Here is a 22,668-nt window from a genome sequence, read left to right as displayed (position 1 = left end):
CAAGTGAAGTGCCGGGAAACCTTGTTCCAGAATCAAGACATAACTATAAACTAGTGGAGTCAGTACCGGCCCTGACTTGATTAACTTCAACTTTGAAAAACTTCTCTTCGCAGAAGACACAGTAACCGGAATGGTCAAAAGAATTCTATAAGCGATCCAGGCATTCGGACACCCTTCCATTAATTTTGAATACTCTGACACTTCAATTGGTCTTTTAGCATTCTCTGGCAAAACCCTCTTCAAAATTTTATGTTCAGCTAGAATACAAATCATCTTCATCAATGTCGGTGTGTCATTCATCCTTTAAAAAGCTTTCTAAAATTGGTGCAAAAAACCCTTAAATTCTTATTGTCTAACTTCTTTAAATCAAATAAAACCCCAAAAGTGTTTGCATATACCTAAAACTGTTCAAACTTAATTTTAATAGATGAAATAGCTTGATCAACAATATGCAAAAAGTAGTTGACTCGAAATGATTCTTTAGGTGTAAATGTGTAATAAACTCTTGTAGAGATTCTAGGGAATGAAATAGAAATGTGAGATTGAAGAGAAATTAGAAAAGAGAAAAAAAATAAATTATAACAATATGTATTTAATTTGATTTTTTTAATGCCTTTTAGGCTTCCATGAGTAGGTGTCTGTTAGATTTGAGGAAACTTTGTTATTGGTATCCACGTTTTTACTTTTAGTGCCTATTTTTGAAGGAAAAAATTAAACAATAATGCAAGTCATCGGAGTCGAACCCGTGACCTTACGTTCACTAATTAACTAATGGGAAATTTGGCCAAAACTCCCTAAAAAATTTGAGTTTTGGTTAAAAATGATTTATCAACTTTTTGTAGGCTTCAGCTCCCTATGGCATTTATGTAAATAATCTAATATAGGGAAAAGACGAAACTAACCTTATTGCAAACCAGTTTGCAAACGAGAGTGCAAACCAGTTTGCAAACGAGAGTGCAAACTAGTTTGCAAACGATTGCAAACCAGTTTGCAAAGCTTTGCAAGAAAAATCAAATTGCGTAGTGCAAACTAGTTTGCAAAGCTCTGCAAATCAGATTGCAAAGTGTGTGCAAAGTCATTGCAAGGCAAACCAGATTGCAAAGCAATGTAAACGGGATTGCAAAGCTCTGCAAACGGGTTTGCAAAGCTCTGTAAACCAGATTGCAAAGCAGTGCAAACCAGTTTGCAAAGCTCTGTAAATCAGATTGCAAAGCAGTGCAAACCAGTTTGCAAAGCTTCGCAAGCTAAGATTCTAAGGACAATTTCAGCATTAGAAATGGGAGTGCTTTTAGAATTGTCCTTCAAGCCTATTTCTAAATTATATATGGGGCCTAAAAGGACAAAAAGATAACTTGTCTTTTTTACCAAAAAAAAACATGAAATTGGGCCTCCGACCCAATTTCCTGTTAACTAATCTCCCAACTCTACTACCCAAACAGACTTGACACATTTGTGCATAAAATAATACGTATAATAATACTATCTATATATAATGTTTTGTAAATTGGGGCCCCCTAAATTTGGGGGCCCTAGGCGACCCTAAGTGGAATAAAATTAAGGGACCAACCTCAGCATCATCAATATCATCGAAGGTATCTGATTTATCCCCAGCTTCAGTATCAATATCCTCATTACACTTCGGATGAACGCAAGCAGTCTCATCAACTGTCTGATGTCCAATTTTATCACCTTAAAAAGCAATCATGTTCCGAAACAATTATGAATATCGATGCCATGCAAACCTATAAACTTTTAACCAGAAGTTCTTTCACCAACATAACAGGTGGGCGACTTACTTTTGTCTTGTGATTGGCAAGCAGCCTTCTTATTTTCAATGCGATGCTGGTCATCTTTAGAGGCGCGCACTGATCCTTTCTCCAACTAATGGAGAATAACCCACAAAAAAAGTAATAAGATATAAAAGAGAGACTCGAGTTATGAAATACAAACAACATAACAGAAACAACTTCCAGCCTGAATTATCAAGGTCAGAGTGACACCTCATTATGTATATCATCCTCACATTACCTCCGAACAGTCGTATTAAAAGGTTCCCAACTCATCACTAATCTCTCTATACAATTACAAAAATCATTTAAATGAAAATTTTCATGTCATGTACGCTCAACTTGTACTGATTGTATACCGTTGAACATAGTTGGATATTTCCATCCTCAAAAACCTATCAGTTGGAGTTCAAAATGTATAACTTCCTATAAGATGAAAATAACATAGCAGATCCTCTGATATTTATGCCTTATAATCTAATAAGAAGAACTTCAACACTTCAACTAGTTACATTTTTTAAATTAAAAAAATGGCAGACAAAAGCGCCACACTATAAAGCAAGGAAAAAGTTAGAAATATAGCTAATATTACTAGAAAAGTCGATTAGTAACTACACATCTGGTTACTTTATTAGAGATGGAAATAAACTAACCAGACTTGATTCTTCAGCTTCCTTGCTAGCTGCAACGGCCATTCTCTCCTGTTCAGCTCGCTGGAATGCCGGAGGTTCTGATCCTCCATCCAGTCCTCCGGAAAGTTCAATGAACTACAAGAACCAGAAAGCATAAGATAAATGATGAAAGCTAAACAAGTTAATCAGGAAAAGAGCAAGGAATTACGTCATCATAACAGGCTCTGCAAAGTCCATGGGCGAAATGCTTTGAAGTGCTCTTGTGTTCACACAGTAGTTCCATTGTGTCAGATGATTTAGCCGCGGGAATTGGTTTTGGGTTTGAATAAGCTTCTCTTTCAAGCTCCTCAGCCCTCAAGTTAAACTCCTCAATCTGATACAAGGAAGATTTTTTTTTTAAGATAATCTTAGCTTTTTACAAAGTCAAAATAGAAAAACATAAGCATGTAAGAGAAAAAACTTGATCTCCACAATTAACTTTCCCTCGCGAGGTTTGCTTCTCACCTTACAGATTCAAGAAATAATTGAAAGACAACATATTATATCATGAAAACCTTTCATTACTTCTTTGAACCGGTAGGATTGCCTGATAAGTTATCATCTAGTCTCAAGACATACATTTTTCAGATTTCAGTGAATCTTATAAGATAAAACGTCCAAGACTCAATAACAGATATCCACACATCCTCTGACTGTACATGGTCTTAAGTAGAACTTTAAGTGCTCTTTCGTGATATGATGTTGAATTTACAAGTTTCAAATAAAGGGATATGATGGTGTTGGGTGATGACCTAGCAACTTAATGTGGTAGATGGTAATCCGCACTTAGGAAAAGACGAGGTTTATAAAGAAAAAAGTCTTTCAAGTTTTGACAATCAGAATAACCACTGCCGTCAAAGATAATTACAGTTCTAAAAAATCATATTGTTGATATAATAACAATTCATAAGATATTCTTTGTCTAATGTTTTTTTTTTAAACATTATTCTTTGTCTACTATACGTATATATAATATTATGTAAGACTGATTGGTAATTTGAAGTCTACTGTCTACGCAATTTCACCATCTTCATATGTTTCGTATACTCATTTCTACTTCCTTTGTCTATGATATATTTATTATTTATATAGTAATTATTACAGAAAAGAAGCAAAATTATCATCAATCTATCAAGTAAAGGAGTCTCGACTTATCATCTACAATCACAATTTTTATCCAGTTGTATTAAATTGGGATACTTGGATGACGTGAGACATCGCCCTTGTATCCCCACCTCTTGTACATAGTTTTTTCTCCTTATATATTCAATCTAATTTTCAAAAAAAAAAAAAAAAAAAAATTTTATCCAGTTTTTCTATCTATCTTTGAGATAGCTCGGATGTTAGTAGAGATCTTTGATATAGAATATACATGTTTATTTTCCATGGGTACTCATTGGCTTTTGAGCTAAGAGAGTGAAATTGTCGATAACGAAAATGCAACTTTTGGGAGAGAATGAGAGAGGAATGCAGTTTGAAATAATTAGCATTTCCTTTTCTCGTGCAAGAATAAATAGTGAAATACCGAAGATAACAACATATAATGTAAACTACGATCATAATATCAACATCATTAGAAAACTTACTGTCAAGCTCCCTGAGTCTGTGTTCTCGAATTCAATCAGTCGCTTCGTTAATGTTGCTTCACAGATATGTACAACTCTTATCTGCATATATAATAATAAGAAGCACTTGAGTAACAACCTTGAATAGCATACAAACTACAAAACTGATTGAAATAATAAAGTTTGATCTGAATAACAAGAATTTCTATCCTAACAGTAAATTAGGTAATGTTGAACTAGTTATAAGACCACACCGGATGCTTATTAAAAACCACCACTTTATGAGTTCAACTTACAATATCTGCCTGCGTAACTTTGAGTCCATAAGCAAGTGAAGAGATGTATAGTGCTGCACCACACAAACTACTAGGTTTCCTCCCAGTCTGCAGATGCATTCATAGTTTTTAGTATTAATAAAAAAAACTAAAAAACATTGCTTTTAAGTAGAAAATAGCAATCAAACATGGTACAAAACCTCTAAAATTGAATCACTTTTAAGAACTTACATTCATCCAATCTCGCTTCATGTTACTGAGGATGCGTAATGCAGTCTTACAAACCTCTGGCTTCTTTTTCCCTCCCAGTAAACCTATAATGAAGATTAAACATTATTTTCTCAAGAATCTCAACAGTATATATGTCGTGTATATACGGACAAGTACCTATTGAAACCAAAACACATTTTTCGTAATAACCAATATAAACCAAGGGCTCCCCAATAAGATTTGATGCAGTCATTAACATGTTAAACATATGTTTAGTCTCTAGCAAGCTACCTGAAGTAATCAATAGACGATAGTAAGGGAATAATGGATCATGTGGTTACTAAGTTGCAGTCCTTGGTTTGAGCAACAAGAGTTGCCTACATTTTGACCCCGTTGGCAACACAATTGAATGTCCTGGTACAAAATAGTCAGCTCTAGTCTCCAACTTAGTTCACATATCATAAGTGATGGGCTTTAAGTCTTTTTTATTTAACTAATGATTCCTTATCTAAAAGTAAGCCATACAAAGATACACAACATACATTTAGAATTCACAACATCAAATATCAGCCTTCCAACAGCTATATTGAATCGCACATTAGACTAAGCAAATGATTCAGATCTGAACCAACAATTAGAATCACATAACTGTATAGTTCAGATAAAATATCACAAGTTGGTGCTTTAGATGCAAGAAGTGCGAGGAATCTATTCCCCACCTATTTTTGCATTGCGAGGAGGCTTCGAAGCTGTGGACTTTCTTCCTTCAATCCCGTAACTTCTCTGGATGTCTACCTTACTCCTTAGCACAGCTCTTGGAGCAATGGGGGAAGGTACCAGTTAAGAAATCAAAGAGAGATCTATGGAATCTGGTTCCCTATGCCATATGTTGGTCTATTTGGAAAGCAAGGAATGATGGCATTTTTAGAGATTCAAGTTCGTTGGCTAGGGTGGAAAAGGAAGACGTGCTTGGCGTCCTCTTTTCGTGGAGTAGAAACATAGGATGGGCTACATCGTTCTCTTATTTAGATTTTGTCTCTAGTTGGGGGGATATCCTTAGATGATATAACTTTCAAGAGCTCCCCCTCTTTTTCTTTCTTCCTTTGGCTATTCTTTTTCCTCTGTAACCCCCCTTTTTTTCCTCAATATTAATTCAAAGTATTCAAAAAAAAAAATATCACAAGTCGACTAGTCAACCTGCAAATCCAAAAAATGGCACTTTACTCCGTAATGCTGCTTCTCTAAGCCAACTACATATTTTCCTAAGGCACACGCCTGTGTAAAGTGGTGGCAAAGAGTTATATACTCATGGCAAGGAAAGAAAACTGTAAATCACTAATGATGACTATTAGCATACATAGTAAGGAGTATGATGCATGCTTAAAATACGAGAAATTAATGAACGCTTACGCTCTGTGAACCGGTGCATGAAAAGGCTCGGATCGACAGGTTTTTGGATGACGGGATGTTCTTGAAGGCTCAATATTTGGCAAAGCTGCAAAAATACAGCTCCTAGAACATAACTGAAACATAACTTTAGGTGTTAGATGAAACATAATATATGGTGCATGCAGACATGGAGTGAATAATACAATACATGCGAATATTTTGAAAACAAACTTCAACAGTGATTCTGGAAAAAATAGAATGTAAAGAATTCTTACACATTTACTTGTAGATATTCTGAAAAATCAATCAGAAGGTATGGCTTCTTATTTTCCCTGTAAAGCATAAGAATAGATTATCTAAGTTAACTGCAGTAACAAATTCAAGGTTGAAAATCAATATCATATTTACATAGTAGATCAAAAGTCCAACAGATTCATGCAATAGGAGAAAGATTTTCCATTCCTTAGCCAGAAAGGTATGGGCCGTGAAAGAGGGATTAAGTGGAACAGAATTGACCGGGTGGTAGAGTCTTGCCACATATGAAACTGAGCGAAAGTAGTAGAGAATTTAGGCAAAAACCATCTAAAAGGTCTTCACTTACCTGCAGGTAACATAAAGGCAAGCAGCTGCAACATGTGAGGTCCTACGGCCCCTAGTGAAACCCATCCCGACCGCAACCTTCGAACGAAAAGGGGTTCAGATATTTAGACATTATATGTAAGCAATGATAATGGTGATAACAAAGCTCAAACTTACATATACATACATACTTTATAATACGCGCTCGCTTGGTCAATAACAGAATCTCCACCACGTACAGAGAGAGCAAATACCATATCACTAATCTCATCTCTTCCTACAACAAACAGAAGGTATGGTAATGAGAATACATGCAATTTGCAGGATAAAAACAGTGTTCACACTTAACATGCATGCTAAAGCAGAAGGATGACAGCATAGGACCGAAACTCTGAACCTGAGAAGTATATATGAGGGGATATTAGATCCTAGTTTTACATCTTTTGTAACAGCACTCTTGACGTTATTGGATTGACACACCCGCAGAACATTAGTGTGTGAAAACCTGGCCTAGCCCATCTTCTATGCATCTAGACAACGCTTTAAGAGTTTTTAACTGTGTTTAATTCCAGGGCTCAGGTGACACCTTGGTAAGTAAGAATGGCACACAAAAAAAAACATAAGACTCTCTTGAACTCGTCATTCACAGAATCCTTTACTTCTGACATGTACAAAAGTAATAGTGTCTTTTCCTTCTTCTTTTTTAATAAGTAGCTGGGTTAAGAAAACACAAGGACCATACTTTGTATTTAACTTTAAATAACCACAGGAATCCTAGATTATAACCCAAAACACCTGTTAGGATACAGTATACATCTATGCTGAAGTTGATTTGCAAATGAGAAATATCATACCAAATATATATATGAACTATGTAGTCCAGCAAAAAGAAGACAACTAGCTCATTAGCTCCCAAATGCAGATTATAATGTTCAATAAATAACAAAACAAATTGAACATACCCTTTCTCAGAGTCCTTTCACGCGATTCAGAATAGTTACTTTCTACAGTCCTTACATTACGACCACTGGCTTGGCTCTACAGATAGCATAACTCAGATAACATAACTTAGTGTACAGCAGGGAGCATAAGTTTAAATGATACTGAAAAAAACTATTACTTGAAAAAATATGCTCATTAAGTTTATTTTCTGACATTACGTTGATTACATCGTACATTACATCAAATGGCTCGGATATATTATACAAATGGAATATGCTCATAAGTCATAACCACCATGGATCAACATGAAATGTTGATAAACTACCCTAAAGGACATTTTTCTACCCTATAGATCATTAAACTAATATTACATTACATATATCATATACTACATCCATCTTATCTTAGTGCCTATATGGGGTTAGTCCAGGGGATAAACTGCCTTCCCCAGGAACCGAACCCACGGCCTCAGGGAGTAAGATGGAGATGAAAATCATTAGACCAAAGGCCCATTAGCAAATAAAAATTTGTTTTTCTTTTTTTGAAAGACGACCACGATCTACGTAAGTCGTGACATTTGGCATTTGATACATCATAGATGTGATAAGCTCGATAACCGCCCACTCAAACACTAACAAGACCGGACCTATAGCCCAACAAGACATGGCCTGAAGCCCAACAACATTATTTATACCCTAATAATCCTAATTCAAATAACCAAAGATTCGAACCTGGGAGACCTCCAAGGCTTTCTGGAGTTTATGTCAACACCTTGGAACCACTTGGGCTACCAAGTGTTGACGCAAATAAAAATTTGTTGTAACGTAAAAATAGCATGTAACATTTGTATTTGTATAGTATATCCATCTAAAAGAAACAAAAATGACAACAGAATTAGAACAAACCTGTCCTCCAGGACCTTTAATAAAGACAACATCGTTGGCAAAGTTATCTACATCAACAACCCTCCCACACGTCGTACAACACCTGAGGAGAAAACAAATAACAAGACCAAACTTACCCCTAATTAAGTAGTGCAAATATATTCAAACTAAGTAAGGGTAATCAAATATCAAAATTATCATAGTTCAAACTTACAATAGACCATCAGCTCCAACCACAGTTTTGGTTTTCTTAACACAATGTGCACACCAAGACATTTTTGCCTAATGTGATCACAAGTGGTTAGATTAGAAAGAATCAAGACTCAATTTACTGAATCCACACCAACTCTAAAAACTCAAATTAAAAAAGATCATTGAGATTGATCAGCACATGAGATTCAAAGAAATGATATTACAAAAACAAACAGATCTTTTAAATCTATGTGTACAGAAAAACTGAAACAGAAGATGATGATGATGATGATGATGACAATAGCATAAACCCTAGAAAATAAAAGTAGCTGCGCTGTGATGAAAGGAATCAGTTCTATAGAAAGGAAAGAGGTTGAAGAGAGAGAGAGAGATATAGGGGAGAAAATACGCGGGAGTAATTGCCGGTATTTGAGTTATACCAGTTTCCCGCTCTGCTCTATCGTGGGTTCGTGATATTAGGGTTTTTTAGGTAACGGCCGGAACAACATAAAAGCGGAAGTGGCAGAATGGTTGGACTTTGGAGACACAACTTCTTATCTTTTAAGTCCCGGGATCGAATCACGTGGAAGGACTTATTACTCCTTAGCTGCAAAATAAAGCTAGTTCTCCCTGTATCACATTCAAGTGAAAAAAGATCCTAGTGTTTAGGGTGTAGTGGTTCAGGACATTGGAGGAGGGACATTTGTCCGTAGACAAAATGTCTTTATGAACATTTTAAGACATTTGGTTCATGGACAAAATGTCATGGGGACATTTCAACATATTGAATCCATTGACATAATGTGTAGTGGATATTATTATTATTATTATTATTATTATTATTATTATTATTATTATTATTATTATTATTATTATTATTATTATTATTATTATCTCATCATTGAAGGATAATTGGTAGATATTTATTATTTTAATATTATCATTATTGTCAAATCATATAAAATAATATATTTGTACTCGTATTTCAATAATATATTTTTCGACTTTTGTGGACATCTGTGGATATCTGAGGACATTGATTGCAATTGGTAGACATTTATTATTTTAATGTTATCATTATTGTCTAATCATATGAAATAATATATTTGCACTGCTGCTTTGAAAATAGATTTTTCGACTTTCGTAGACATCCGTGAATATCTGTGGACATTGATGGCAATTGGTAGACATTTATTATTTTAATATAATCATTATTGTCTAATCATATGAAATAAATTTGCACTACTATGAAAATATATTTTTCGACTTTCGTAGACATCCGTGAATATCTGTGGACATTGATAGATATTTAGTTGATATTTATTATTTTAATATTATTACTGTCTTACCATATGAAATAAAAAAAATTAATTAATATTTCCAAATATATATTTTTCGACTTCCGTAGACATCCGTAGATATCTGTGGACATTGATGGACAATTGGTAAATATTTATTATTTATAGTTAATATAATATTAATATAATAATAATATGATAGTATAATATAATATAATATAATATAATATAATATAATATAATATAATATAATATAATATAATATAATAGTGATATAATATAATAATATAATAATAATAATAATAATATAATATAATATAATAATAATAATATAATATAATATAATAATAATAATAATAATATATAATATAATATAATATAATATAATATAATATAATATAATATAATATGATTTGATAATTATTATTATTTTTATTACCTTCCTTACTCAAATATATAATAATAATATAATATAATAATAATAATAATAATAATAATAATAATAATAATAATAATAAGAATAATAACACCAATAATAATAATATAATAATAATAATACAATAATGTAGTAATATAATAATAAGATAATATTATTATAATATGATTTGATAATAATAATGGGTTAATTCCGTTTTGGCCCCCGATTTGTGACCAACTGGCCGTTTTGGCCCCCAATTGTGTCTGGCAGTTCGTTTTGGCCCCAATTTCCTGTTTGGCCCCAACATATTTTTGTAAGCTTCTCCATTCTACCCTTATGGCAATTTCGTAAATTAAATGTATTTTCTTTCTCTTCTGTGGACGAGTGTGACGTGGAAATTGTTTGGTGAGGTGGACAAAGAGAAAGAAAATACATTTAATTTACGAGATTTCCATAAGGGTAGAATGGAGAAGCTTACAAAAATATGTTGGGGCCAAACAGGAAATTGGGGCCAAAACGAACTGCCAGACACAATTGGGGGCCAAAACGGCCAGTTGGTCACAAATCGGGGGCCAAAACAGAATTAACCCTTATTTTTATTATCTTCCTTACTCAAATGTCCCCAAGTGTCCATAAGTGTCTTTCATATTCTGAGAGACATTTTCTCTCCAAAAGCTCTCCAAATTTACACTAAAATGTCTCCAGATGTCCCCAAAACTAGTTTGTCTTGAAATGTTCCTAATTTCGTGTCCCAAACGAATAACACAGACATTTGGAAACATTTGAAATGTCCCCAACCAATAACACGGACATTTGGGGACATTTGAAATGTCTCCAACCAATAACACGGATATTTGGGGACATTTGAAATGTCCCCAACCAATAACACGGAAAATGTCCTCCAATGTCCCCAACCACTACCCCCCCCCCCCCCACCCCCCCCCCCCCTCCCACCTTTAGCGTTTTCGTCACATCGTTATACAAAGTTTTGTTTCTCGACCTAGCTTACAAATTATCGATATTATATCTCTGTTATTATCATGTAGTGATATTATCCTCGTGTTTGTGGTTTTGCTACATCATCCACTAACAGGTGCGAAGTTTTATTTATACCGAAAGTTAGGGTAACTGTGTTTGTTTTCACCATATAGGCCACCAATTGCTACCATGTTTGTTCCTAGCTTTAGCTTTATAAGTCCAATAACTCAAACTAGAAGCCCTCCCTTGCTATGTTGGATGTTTTACTGCACATTCGTCTAGTACGACTTATACTTACATAAGAAAATTTATTAAGAAGCAAAACGTGTATGGGCGTATGGATGAAAGGTTAATGTTTTCTTTATTATACTAACCAAGGAATGAAACTTCGGTTTCGGTGGAAGTTTCGGTGGGTCCAAATGTGAAAACCTTTCGTGGAAACGTTTCGGTCTGTGTGGAAATTTTACATTTTTGCCTAAGTGTTAGAAATATGATGAAATTGTATATAACAAGTCTCTTTAACCATAACTAAGCATAAAACGATGTAATCTTCATTTGAACAATAGTTTATAATGTAGAATTGTAAATTACCTTCATTTTGTTACATAAGACATTAAAACCAAAATGATCTCTTACCCTCTTCATCACCGTCGTTTGGACGTACATGAGATTCATTTCCCATAGCATTGCAATATTCATCCCATGACATTCGGCTTCGGAACCAATTCCGATATTGTTCAATGTGTGTCATGTATTGCTCTTGACGAATTCAGCATAGTGGTCCAATTAAGGGATATTGATGGTAAACAGGAAAACTTGGTTGTTGAGGTATAAACATTGATGGTCGTTCATCTTCAATAGTGTTCCATGAAATATGACTTGGGTAGTTATATCCAACTGATGCAGATGAACTATCGTAACCATAAGAGTTATTGTTGATACCCATACAACTAAAAGTATCTGTAACATCGTCAACATTATTGCCCCAAGAAGTATCTGCGACATTCATACCAGTCAACTGGTTTTTTCTTCGACGAGAATAAGATACAGGTTCAGCTGGTCTCGGTGGGACTCCGTGATCATGATCTTGCGTTGCATGATCAAAGTTGTGTTCCTCCGTGAAAGGGACATATCCTTCATTTCTCTCGTTACTATCTTCCTCAACATCGTTACTCTCATTATTCTGTCTGTCATCCCCGTTTCCACTATCTCCTGACGACCTAGAAGGTGAATTCGTACTTGACGAACTTGTGTCCATCAAACGATTAACATTTTCATCATGTGAGGTGCTCGTGTAGGAATCAGTATTTAACCCTAGTATAGAAGCAATTTGAGAGCTTGTTCTATTGTTTGGCTCATCTATTTCAGGTTCTCCCGCTTCTCTAACCCATTCATATAAGGGGTCTTCTTCACCTTCTTCACAGAATATAGCTGTTAGGTCTATAGGACCTGAATCTTGGTAGTCTTCTTTTTGGTGCTTAAGTCTTAGTCGCATGTTGAATGCATAATTACATGTTTGTGAAGTCGTTTATGGCCAAGACGATTTCTTCTTTGGCTATGTATAAGTCCAAACGTGCTACAATTTCTTTCGCATCCGAATGAAGATGCGGTCTGAGCTAAAACCTTTATAGCAACTTATCTTAAGTTTGGAGCATCATTTTCATACAAGAGCCACCACTCAGCTGCAAACACATGTGTTGGGTTTTACACCCTTCTACTAGTGTTTATAGCGGAATTAAGACATCTAATGTCTACACTAGTATTCCCAGGATCACATGCATAAACCTATGATAATCATTAATTAAAACTAGAAAGATAAATACCTTGTTCGCTAGTTTTCCCTCGAACCTTTCCAATTGCTTATGAGAAGACCAAGAGCTTCAAGTGTAGCTCCTCTACTTGGGACACGAGCAAACAATTTGATCTCTCACCTTGTTGTATAGCTAGCACACCAATGGTGGTTGGAAAAGAAGAACTCCTTTCTTCTTGACTAGATAGATAGTTAATGGGAATTAGCTCACTTTCTCCTCTCTACTTGATGTGGTAGAGTAAGAAAGCTTAGAGAGAAATTCCACACCTTATTCTCTTCCCTAAGAGTGTTTATATAGAACCCTAATAAGAATCCACCTCCTTTTAGGTTTCCTAAAACACCCTTTAGAATAAGATTTAGGGAAATAGTCGAAAATAGCAACTATTGATATTTTCTCAATTCCCTAAGGAGGAGGTGCCCAAACACCACGAAAATTGGCAGATATAATGTTTATTATATCAGCAACTAACCCTCCAAAATTCAGCCCAATCCGAGTCCTAGAAGTACCCGAACCGGTCTAGGCCCAAAAACCCTGTTTTTGGCCTTTTTGTACTATCTTTGCCTAATTCCTTTTTAGGCCTATGAGATATGTTTATGGGACACTCCCATGATTATATCTCACTCCCACTAGTCATATCCTAGATCAATTTGTCACTCTTATGTGTAACCCGTTGTAGGATCCGATCGAAGTTAGCCGCGAATTACTTCGTAATTCGACGATCGTAGTTGGTCTCTAGCTACAACTCTACGATCCCTAAATCAATCGGACTTGATGATCTTCCACATCAATTGTCCTATCCGACAAATTGTTCGCATTGTCACCTTGGTCGAAGGACATCTCCTTCAACTCCTTCAGACTCCACTTGGACTTAGAACAAGTACAATGCTCGATTCCCATGTCACTTAGTATCCCATCTGATACGTCACGTCATTCAGACTTTCTTGATCTCGAGTACAACTGTCAAAACAAATGATTAACTTTTAATCCATTTGAGTACGGCCATGCATTTTCAGTTGTTGCTCGTCAAGTGGCCCGAGGACACTGTACCCTAACATGGTTAGGAGGACATAATCCATTCTTGCGCTCCCACTCAACTTCATGTCTATCCTGTCCTTCCCAGTATCCGCCTTTATAACCTCCTTTTACGGCGCGGCGTTTAACAGAACCAAAGTCAGACATTCCTTACATAAGATGAGCTGAGCACTCATGTTTTGAGGAATCTCTTCAATCTTGTCTTTGTGAGAAGTTTGACGATTTCATCATTCTTTGGATGAACTTCTCACGTTGAGGGTTATTCCAGTGTATAATCCCTATTATGCACTCACGTAGTCGAATCGAATACACTATTTCTATAGCCCATGAAACTGCGCTATCCCATCGACTCCCGTACTAGTCTTCGTGAGTCATTGTTGTCCATGCAATGACCTGGACTAGGGAATTGATAATGAATCACTCCAAGTTCACTTAGTAGGGTTTCATTCATCAGATCACGTATCTGACAAGCCTACTCGGAGCGTTTTCTTTATCGTGTGGACTGTCTCTTAAAATACCAAACCAAATTTTAAGGACAAAATAAAATTTCTTTTATTTTATTTATCGAATGTAAGTAATTAGGCACATAAACTCTATTATGAATCCAAATTACATTTGTTGCCATTCCCCAATGCGCTTTATACCAATGTCCCTCATGTGTGAATCATGTTTGGGCTGAGGTAACGGTTTGGTTAACGGATCTGCAACGTTATCATCCGTATGAACCTTGCAAATTACCACATCTTTTCTCTCTATGATTTCTCTAATCAAGTGGTACTTCCTTTGGATATGTTTGGATTTTTGGTGTGTTCTTGGTTCCTTGGCTTAAGCTATAGCTCCGTTGTTGTCACAATAGAGAGTCACGCCCTCTTCCATGCCAGGTACGATACCAAGTTCTATCATGAACTTCTTGATCCAGACTCCTTCCTTTGCAGCTTCCGAGGCCGCTAGGTATTCTGCTTCAGTGGTAGAGTCTGCAACTGTGCTCTGCTTGGAACTTTTCCAACATACCACTCCTCCATTCAGACAGTAGACGAACCCAGATTGTGATTTGAAGTCGTCTCTATCCGTTTGAAAGCTTGCATCCACATGGCCTACAACTTTTAGTGTATCTTCCCCGCCATATACCAGGAAATGATCCTTAGTTCTTTTCAGGTACTTTAGGATATTCTTGGCGGCGTGCCAGTGCGCTTGGCCTGGATTTGATTGGTAACGGCTACACATGCTCAAAGCATATGAGACGTCTGGGCGAGTGCAGATCATGGCGTACATGATTGATCCTATTGCCGAAGCATAGGGTACTTTCATCATGTGTGCTAACTCATCAGGACTCTTAGGACACTGATCTTTGTTAGGCACCATACCATGTGACATGGGAAGGAATCCTCTTTTGGAGTTTGTCATCTCGAACCGTTGAAGAATCTTATCTATATAAGTTTCTTGACTAAGTCCGATCATCCTCCTTGATCTATCTCTATAGATCTTGATTCCCAATATGTATTCTGCTTCCCCTAAGTCCTTCATAGAGAAGCATTTTCGAAGCCAGTCTTTAACTGATTCCAACATCGGAATATTGTTTCCTATGATTAATATGTCATCGACATAAAGGACTAAGAAAACTAGGTCGCTCCCACTAACCTTCTTGTAAACACAAGATTCTTCTGCATTCTTGAGAAATCCAAATTCTTTGATTTTCTCGTCGAATCGAAGATTCCAACTCCGGCTTGCTTGCTTGAGTCCATAAATGGATTTCTTAAGCTTGCAAACTTTTCCAGCATTTTTGGAATCTACAAAACCTTCGGGTTGTGTCATGTACACAACCTCTTCCAAGTGTCCGTTCAGGAAGGCGGTTTTGACATCCATTTGCCAAATCTCATAATCATAATGAGCTGCAATTGCTAGAATGATCCGAATGGATTTAAGCATTGCGATAGGTGAAAAGGTTTCATCATAGTCTATGCCATGAATCTGTTTGTATCCTTTTGCCACGAGTCTAGCTTTGAAAACGCTAACGTTTCCATCCTTGTAAGTTTTTACTTTGAAAACCCATTTGCATCCGATTGGTTTTGCTCCATCGGGCAAATCGATCAAGTTCCATACTTGATTTTCTGACATGGAATCCATTTCCGATCTCATGGCTTTTAGCCATTTTTCGGAGTCGGGGCTCGTCATAGCTTGGTTGTAGGTACTCGGCTCATTATCTTCTAACAGTAGGATATCTGTTTTCTGAGATAATTCCTGGAGCCTTTGAGATCTACGAGGGGCCTGAGCAACTTTTGGAGTGTTCTCAACTAGTTGAGATGTCTCCTGCGAATTTGATTCGACTTGAGCGGGAGGTACTCTCTCGACCTCATTTTCCTCTTCCATACTTTGTGTATAGATAGGAGCCGCTAAACCTCTTGATATTTCTATATCTGTGTTTATTTGTTGCTCATATCGAATTTCATCGATATCTACATTTCTCCCACTTGTCTGTTTGGAAAGGAATTCCTTTTCAAGGAAGACACCATCTCGAGCAACAAACACTTTGTTCTCAGATTCGTGGTAGAAGTAGTAACCCCTTGTCTCTTTTGGATAGCCCACAAAGAGACATTTGTCTGATTTAGGTGCAAGTTTGTCTCCTTGTAAGCGTTTTACATAAACTTCGCATCCCCAGACTTTGAGAAAAGACAGCTTTGGAATCTTTCCAAACCATAACTCATATGGCGTCTTTTCTACAGCTTTTGACGGAGCTCGGTTAAGTGTGAAAGCAGCCGTTTCTAGAGCATACCCCCAGAACGTGTTTGGAAGATTTGCTAAGCTCATCATAGATCGAACCATGTCTAACAAGGTGCGATTTCTCCTTTCAGAAACACCATTCATCTGGGGTGTTCCTGGCGGAGTGAGTTGAGATACTATACCACAACTCCTAAGATGATCGTCAAATTCTTGACTCAAATATTCACCACCTCGATCGGATCGAATTTTCTTGCCAAGTTGATTCTCTACTTCGTTCTGAAATTGTTTGAACATGTCAAACGATTCGGACTTATGCCTCATCAAGTATATGTAACCATAACGAGTGAAGTCATCCGTGAACGTGATGAAGTAGCCATAGTTACCTCTCGCCGGAGTACTCATTGGTCCGCATACATCCGTATGTATGAGTTCCAAGGGTTCTTTGGCTCGGTCTCCTTTTCCTTTAAAAGAAGACCTCGTCATTTTACCCATTAAACATGATTCGCATGTGTCATATGATTCTAAATTATACGAACCTAGAAGTCCATGTTCATGGAGCTTCTTCATGCGTGTCATGTTAATGTGACCCAAACGACAATGCCAAAGGTAACTTGGATTTGAATCATCTGACCGTAGCCTATTGGTTTCTATGTTGAAGACTTCGTTCTCAATATTCGTAATATAGAGACCGTTGTATAGCTTAGCACTGGTATAAAACATTTCACCTTTGTATAAAGAACAACGCTGGTTTTTTATTAATAGGTGATATCCCTCTTTGTCTAATTCTGAGACTGAGATAATGTTTCTAGAAATAGAGGGTACATAATAGCAATTATGAAGTTCTAAAACTAGACCAGTTTCCAAAGGTAGACTGAAAGTTCCTACAGCTTTCGCAGCAACCGTTGCTCTATTTGCTACTCGTAGGACAAGCTCCCTTCCAGATAAATACTTGATTCCCTTAAGGCCCTGCACATCATAAATGATATGAGCACCACATCCGGTATCGAATACCCAGGATTGAGAATCAAATGTATTTGCTAAGTTAACTTCGATAACATAGATACCTTGGTCGGAATCGTGAGTTCCTTCCTTTTTCCTTTTGTTCTTCTGAATCAGTTGAAGTTCTTTCTTTGATTCAGACATTCCAATGCCTCTCCGGATTGCCTTAGAAGTTCCGTACTTCCTCAACCGTGATTTGTTTCGGGACATGTCCCTTAATCGACGGATGATTGTGTGCGCATCCATTTTCCTGAATCTCTTTTGAAGATTAGGCTCCATGGTTGCCAACATAAGGCAAGTTACTGAAATTGATTTCATCCGGATACTTTTGGCCTGCTTTTGTTCCTCAATCTTTGAGTTCGCAGTTATTCTTGGAATAGGGGTATCCAGTACGCTTTCTTTGTTTGTAGATTTGAGAACACTTCTCAATCTCTTTTCCCAATCAAGGAAGTTATCCATGTTCAATTTGTCCTCATCAAGGATTGAACATAGGTTGAAAAGATTGATTTTTTGCCATAGTAAAACTAAATGAAACAGAAAAAGGATTTTGCTAAGTATTACATTCGATAATTTTTGCAAAAAGTCTTAAGTTTTTGCCACATTATTCAAGATAAAACGTGTCCCTAGATGAATAATGCGATTCCGAGATCCCATCTCTCAAGGATTAAGCGGACTAGGGCCCTGCCCTTAATTCCCATTGATTTAGGTGAGTGAATACTTTCACTGATCATACCATATGATTCTCGGTTGATGGATTACATGTTTAGTGTAAAATCCATCCTTTTGCCTCGAGTATCCAAAACTCTCTTGCTGATCTCGTTGAGTAGAACCATTTAGACATGTAGGCCTCTTCTATAGGCCTACCCGCAATGTCCCAAGGTAGAGGAGGTACTCTGCGAAGGCCGACCCACCTTCCTCGAACAAGGGCGCAAGGAGTGTCTTAATTTGGATAGGCACTGTACTCAAAATTACTTTTAGGGACTTTTACGCTAGTCTGGCGTTCGTTTTAGTGAACTAATTAGCCTAACTAACATCCACGACATAAAGCGTAAATAAGTAAGTAAATGCGCGCGAGAAAGTAAATCAAGCACATATGAATCCTAGTATGGCCCCTAACCTAGAAGATCTAATCTCCTTTGGTTTGCTTCTTGTTTCGCCTTTTTAGTTCGTCTAGATCTCCGTCTTTGAACCTCCATTGATTTCTCCCACTCGCCTTTGAATTTCTTCCTTGAGTTTCATCAATGGACTCATAAACCCTAAACTCTAATTACAAGACTCAAACGATTCGCAGATCGTGTAAACTTGAAATTAAAATTATTACAAAACATGCCCCCATCCGTGCTCAAAACAAGAATAAGAAATAAATTCTATGGCCATACTAGTTTCCGCATTCACATCACATGCAATCATATAATATATTTCAAGGCTATCAATTATATATGCATGTATATCCGGGAGATACTTTTGTCGACATCCGTATGTCATGAACGCACCTTAAGTCTACATCAAAAGATTAGACTAATGGTGTGTCTTGGTTTGATTTTAAAATTTGATTTTAAAGAGAAATTCCGTTTGGGCCTTGAATGGCCCGGGTTAATTTCGGAAATATTTGGATTGGAATTTTGGGAGAAAATTTGGATAAAACTCCCACTCGAATAGTGGTCCCTTTTCGTGGTCCGAAAAGCCTTGAAAAGACCCGGGACAAGTCCTAGACAAGTCCCGGCCCAAGCCCACAAAAGGGCTTGGACAAGGTCCGGATATGGCACGGCCCATAGGGCCGGCATGTCCGAGCCGAGGCCAATAGGCCTGATCTCGTCCTGGCCGGAGCCAGGACGCTAGTCCAAGCACCAGACGCGTCCTAGACGCATCTGGTGCTGGACCGGACCAGCACTAGGTGTCTCGGACTTAGTCCGAGACACCCAGGACCCCAGACGCGTCTCCAAGACGCGTCTGGTAGTAGCTATTGGACGCGTCTGGAAGACGCGTCCTGGTTAAGCTACTGGTCGCGTCTGGAAGACGCGACCTGGAGCAGCTGGACGCGTCCTCAGACGCATCCAACAGTAATCTGGGACGCGTCTACCAGACGCGTCCTCCAGGCTACTGGTCCGGCCAGGAAGCTTCCTGGCCGGACCTATTGAGTTTCTAAAAAACTCAATAGTTTCCTTTTTTTTTTGTGTTGCAATTTTAAATTGCTTTTTCCAAAATTTGAAACACTTCTAAAATATTTCAAATTCTTTTTAGAACTATTCTAAATTTCCAAATTTTGTTTTTCACAAGTTTCCAAAAAACTTAAAACAACTCTTTAAATCAAACCAATTTGGATCAAAATTTTAGGTTTTGAAATTCTTTTCAAGAACAAATTTTGAAATCTTTTGACAAATACTTGAATCTTATTCAAAATTAATCAAAAATTTTGTGTTTTAAACACTTTTAAACACAATAATCTATCTAGAAAAGCATGGAATTGGTCCAAAACTTAGATAAGATAGACTAATTGCAAGAGGCTCTGATACCATTGTTGGGTTTTACACCCTTCTACTAGTGTTTATAGCGGAATTAAGACATCTAATGTCTACACTAGTATTCCCAGGATCACATGCATAAACCTATGATAATCATTAATTAAAACTAGAAAGATAAATACCTTGTTCGCTAGTTTTCCCTCGAACCTTTCCAATTGCTTATGAGAAGACCAAGAGCTTCAAGTGTAGCTCCTCTACTTGGGACACGAGCAAACAATTTGATCTCCCACCTTGTTGTATAGCTAGCACACCAATGGTGGTTGGAAAAGAAGAACTCCTTTCTTCTTGACTAGATAGATAGTTAATGGGAATTAGCTCACTTTCTCCTCTCTACTTGATGTGGTAGAGTAAGAAAGCTTAGAGAGAAATTCCACACCTTATTCTCTGCCCTAAGAGTGTTTATATAGAACCCTAATAAGAATCCACCTCCTTTTAGGTTTCCTAAAACACCCTTTAGAATAAGATTTAGGGAAATAGTCGAAAATAGCAACTATTGATATTTTCTCAATTCCCTAAGGAGGAGGTGCCCAAACACCACGAAAATTGGCAGATATAATGTTTATTATATCAGCAACTAACCCTCCAAAATTCAGCCCAATCCGAGTCCTAGAAGTACCCGAACCGGTCTAGGCCCAAAAACCCTGTTTTTGGCCTTTTTGTACTATCTTTGCCTAATTCCTTTTTAGGCCTATGAGATATGTTTATGGGACACTCCCATGATTATATCTCACTCCCACTAGTCATATCCTAGATCAATTTGTCACTCTTATGTGTAACCCGTTGTAGGATCCGATCGAAGTTAGCCGCGAATTACTTCGTAATTCGACGATCGTAGTTGGTCTCTAGCTACAACTCTACGATCCCTAAATCAATCGGACTTGATGATCTTCCACATCAATTGTCCTATCCGACAAATTGTTCGCATTGTCACCTTGGTCGAAGGACATCTCCTTCAACATGTACGTTGTAAATAGTAAAATGACGAAACAAAAAAATTACCTTGCATTAGAAGAGAAAAGTAACTATAGATTCAAGATCTACAATATTACAATTTTTCTTGGAAAAAATTGAACAAAAGTTGTAAGTTGTTAAAATGTTTTGAATACTTATTTGTGAGCAACATGGAAGATCATGTTCTTTTCTTGTTGCAAAAGAAGATCGTGATTATCATTTGAACCTTTTTTTTTCAACGTTTTGAAAAATTAGGTTGTACAGAAAAATTTATAACTGAATATAATTTTGATTAATGAAAAAAATAAGAAAAAGAAGTATAATATATAGTTACTCACTGACAATAAGGTGCAGATGAAACTGATAATAACTATCCTCCATTTATAACATTAGGGTCGTTAATTACATATCAACTTATGCAAGTATAATCTAATGTAAATTTCGTTAACTACAATTTAAATTTTGCACAGAGTTTCACTAATACAAAATTGATAAAAATTATGGATACAGAAAGTTAACTCAAACTAATGCCAAACAAATATTACATATTTTTTGAGCAAGAAACAATTTATTCTTTACAAATTACATTACGAAAGACTTGTAAAATAAAGCTTCGTTTCTTCACCAACCCTATGTAACACAAAATAAAAGAAATGTTGGTAGTAGAGCAACGTAACTATACGTAATTATACGTTTTCAATAAGTGAATAGTGTCTAGAAATAAAACAAAGAATTTTTTCTCATTTTCTCCAACATTTTTCAGTACTTACTATAGAATGAAAACACAATTCAATGAATTCCCATTAATAACATCAAATCACCAAATAATGAAAGAAATTGGGAAAACAGATATAGCAAAATTAAACATTTGATGAATCAATAAGGTGGATCAAACTCAGTTTTTCTCAATTCATTTTTTTAGTCACGATGAATATAGTTTCGTCCATGTAGACAACTAATTTTTTTATAGTTTAACAAATTCAAATTCCATAATGCGGAAGAGGGAATAAGGTCTAAATATTCAAATTCCATACAATAGGTTTAAAAACAAAAAAAGGGTTCATGACTAATGGAAACAAAACCACAATAAAAGAATACTCCATCCTAAAGTTCAACAAAAAAAAAAGAATACCCCATTCTAGTGAGCCTAATGTCGAAAATACTTCCCACTGTTTAAAGAGCTTATCCGGCCATGTTGTCCTTAGTGAGTCCGACCATGTTGACTGTCGAAATGCCAAAAATTGATCGTTATAGATTTTTAAAGGGTTAATAATCTAAAATCAATTTGAATATTTGAGTTATACCAGTTTCCCGCGAAAGAGATCTTCTCTGCTCTATCGTAGGTTCGTGATATTAGGGTTTTTTAGGTAACGTCGGGAACAACATAAAGAAGTGGTAGAACGGTTGGAGACACAACTTCTTATCTTTCAAGTCGCGGGATCGAATC

The 22,668-nt window shown here is 36.5% G+C and overlaps 1 protein-coding gene across 13 annotated transcripts in view; it reads right to left on the bottom strand.

Moving 5' to 3' along the window:
• The window catches only part of LOC147532293 (transcription factor IIIB 60 kDa subunit-like), a 25,869-nt gene extending 3,201 nt beyond the window's left edge, over window positions 1-22,668 (bottom strand). For 5 of the 13 annotated variants that reach the window (XR_015227330.1, XR_015227333.1, XR_015227336.1 and 2 more), the window contains exons 1-15: window positions 22,526-22,668; window positions 8,517-8,584; window positions 8,324-8,405; window positions 7,439-7,514; window positions 6,668-6,753; window positions 6,499-6,575; window positions 6,173-6,229; window positions 5,919-6,031; window positions 4,530-4,612; window positions 4,320-4,406; window positions 4,045-4,125; window positions 2,628-2,792; window positions 2,441-2,554; window positions 1,797-1,881; window positions 1,568-1,689 (exon numbers count right to left, since the gene is read on the bottom strand). Coding sequence is in view for 3 of the 13 variants with exons in the window: in XM_086646297.1 (XP_086502423.1) it covers window positions 1,568-1,689; window positions 1,797-1,881; window positions 2,441-2,554; window positions 2,628-2,792; window positions 4,045-4,125; window positions 4,320-4,406; window positions 4,530-4,612; window positions 5,919-6,031; window positions 6,173-6,229; window positions 6,499-6,575; window positions 6,668-6,753; window positions 7,439-7,514; window positions 8,324-8,405; window positions 8,517-8,578 (1,290 nt within the window). In the remaining 10 variants the exon portion in view is untranslated. Of the gene's footprint in view, window positions 1-1,567; window positions 1,690-1,796; window positions 1,882-2,440; window positions 2,555-2,627; window positions 2,793-4,044; window positions 4,126-4,319; window positions 4,407-4,529; window positions 4,613-5,918; window positions 6,032-6,172; window positions 6,230-6,498; window positions 6,576-6,667; window positions 6,754-7,438; window positions 7,515-8,323; window positions 8,406-8,516; window positions 9,102-22,525 lie in introns of those variants that run through there. The other 8 variants (XR_015227332.1, XR_015227335.1, XR_015227337.1 and 5 more) reach the window with 3 other exon arrangements.

Source organism: Eschscholzia californica, unplaced genomic scaffold, assembly GCF_041429995.1.
Source record: "Eschscholzia californica isolate CP2 unplaced genomic scaffold, dmEscCali1.0.p SCAF_6, whole genome shotgun sequence".
NCBI lineage: Eukaryota > Viridiplantae > Streptophyta > Magnoliopsida > Ranunculales > Papaveraceae > Eschscholzia > Eschscholzia californica.
The sequence above is the reverse complement of the archived record's forward strand: the minus strand, read 5'-3'. Positions and strand labels throughout refer to the sequence as shown.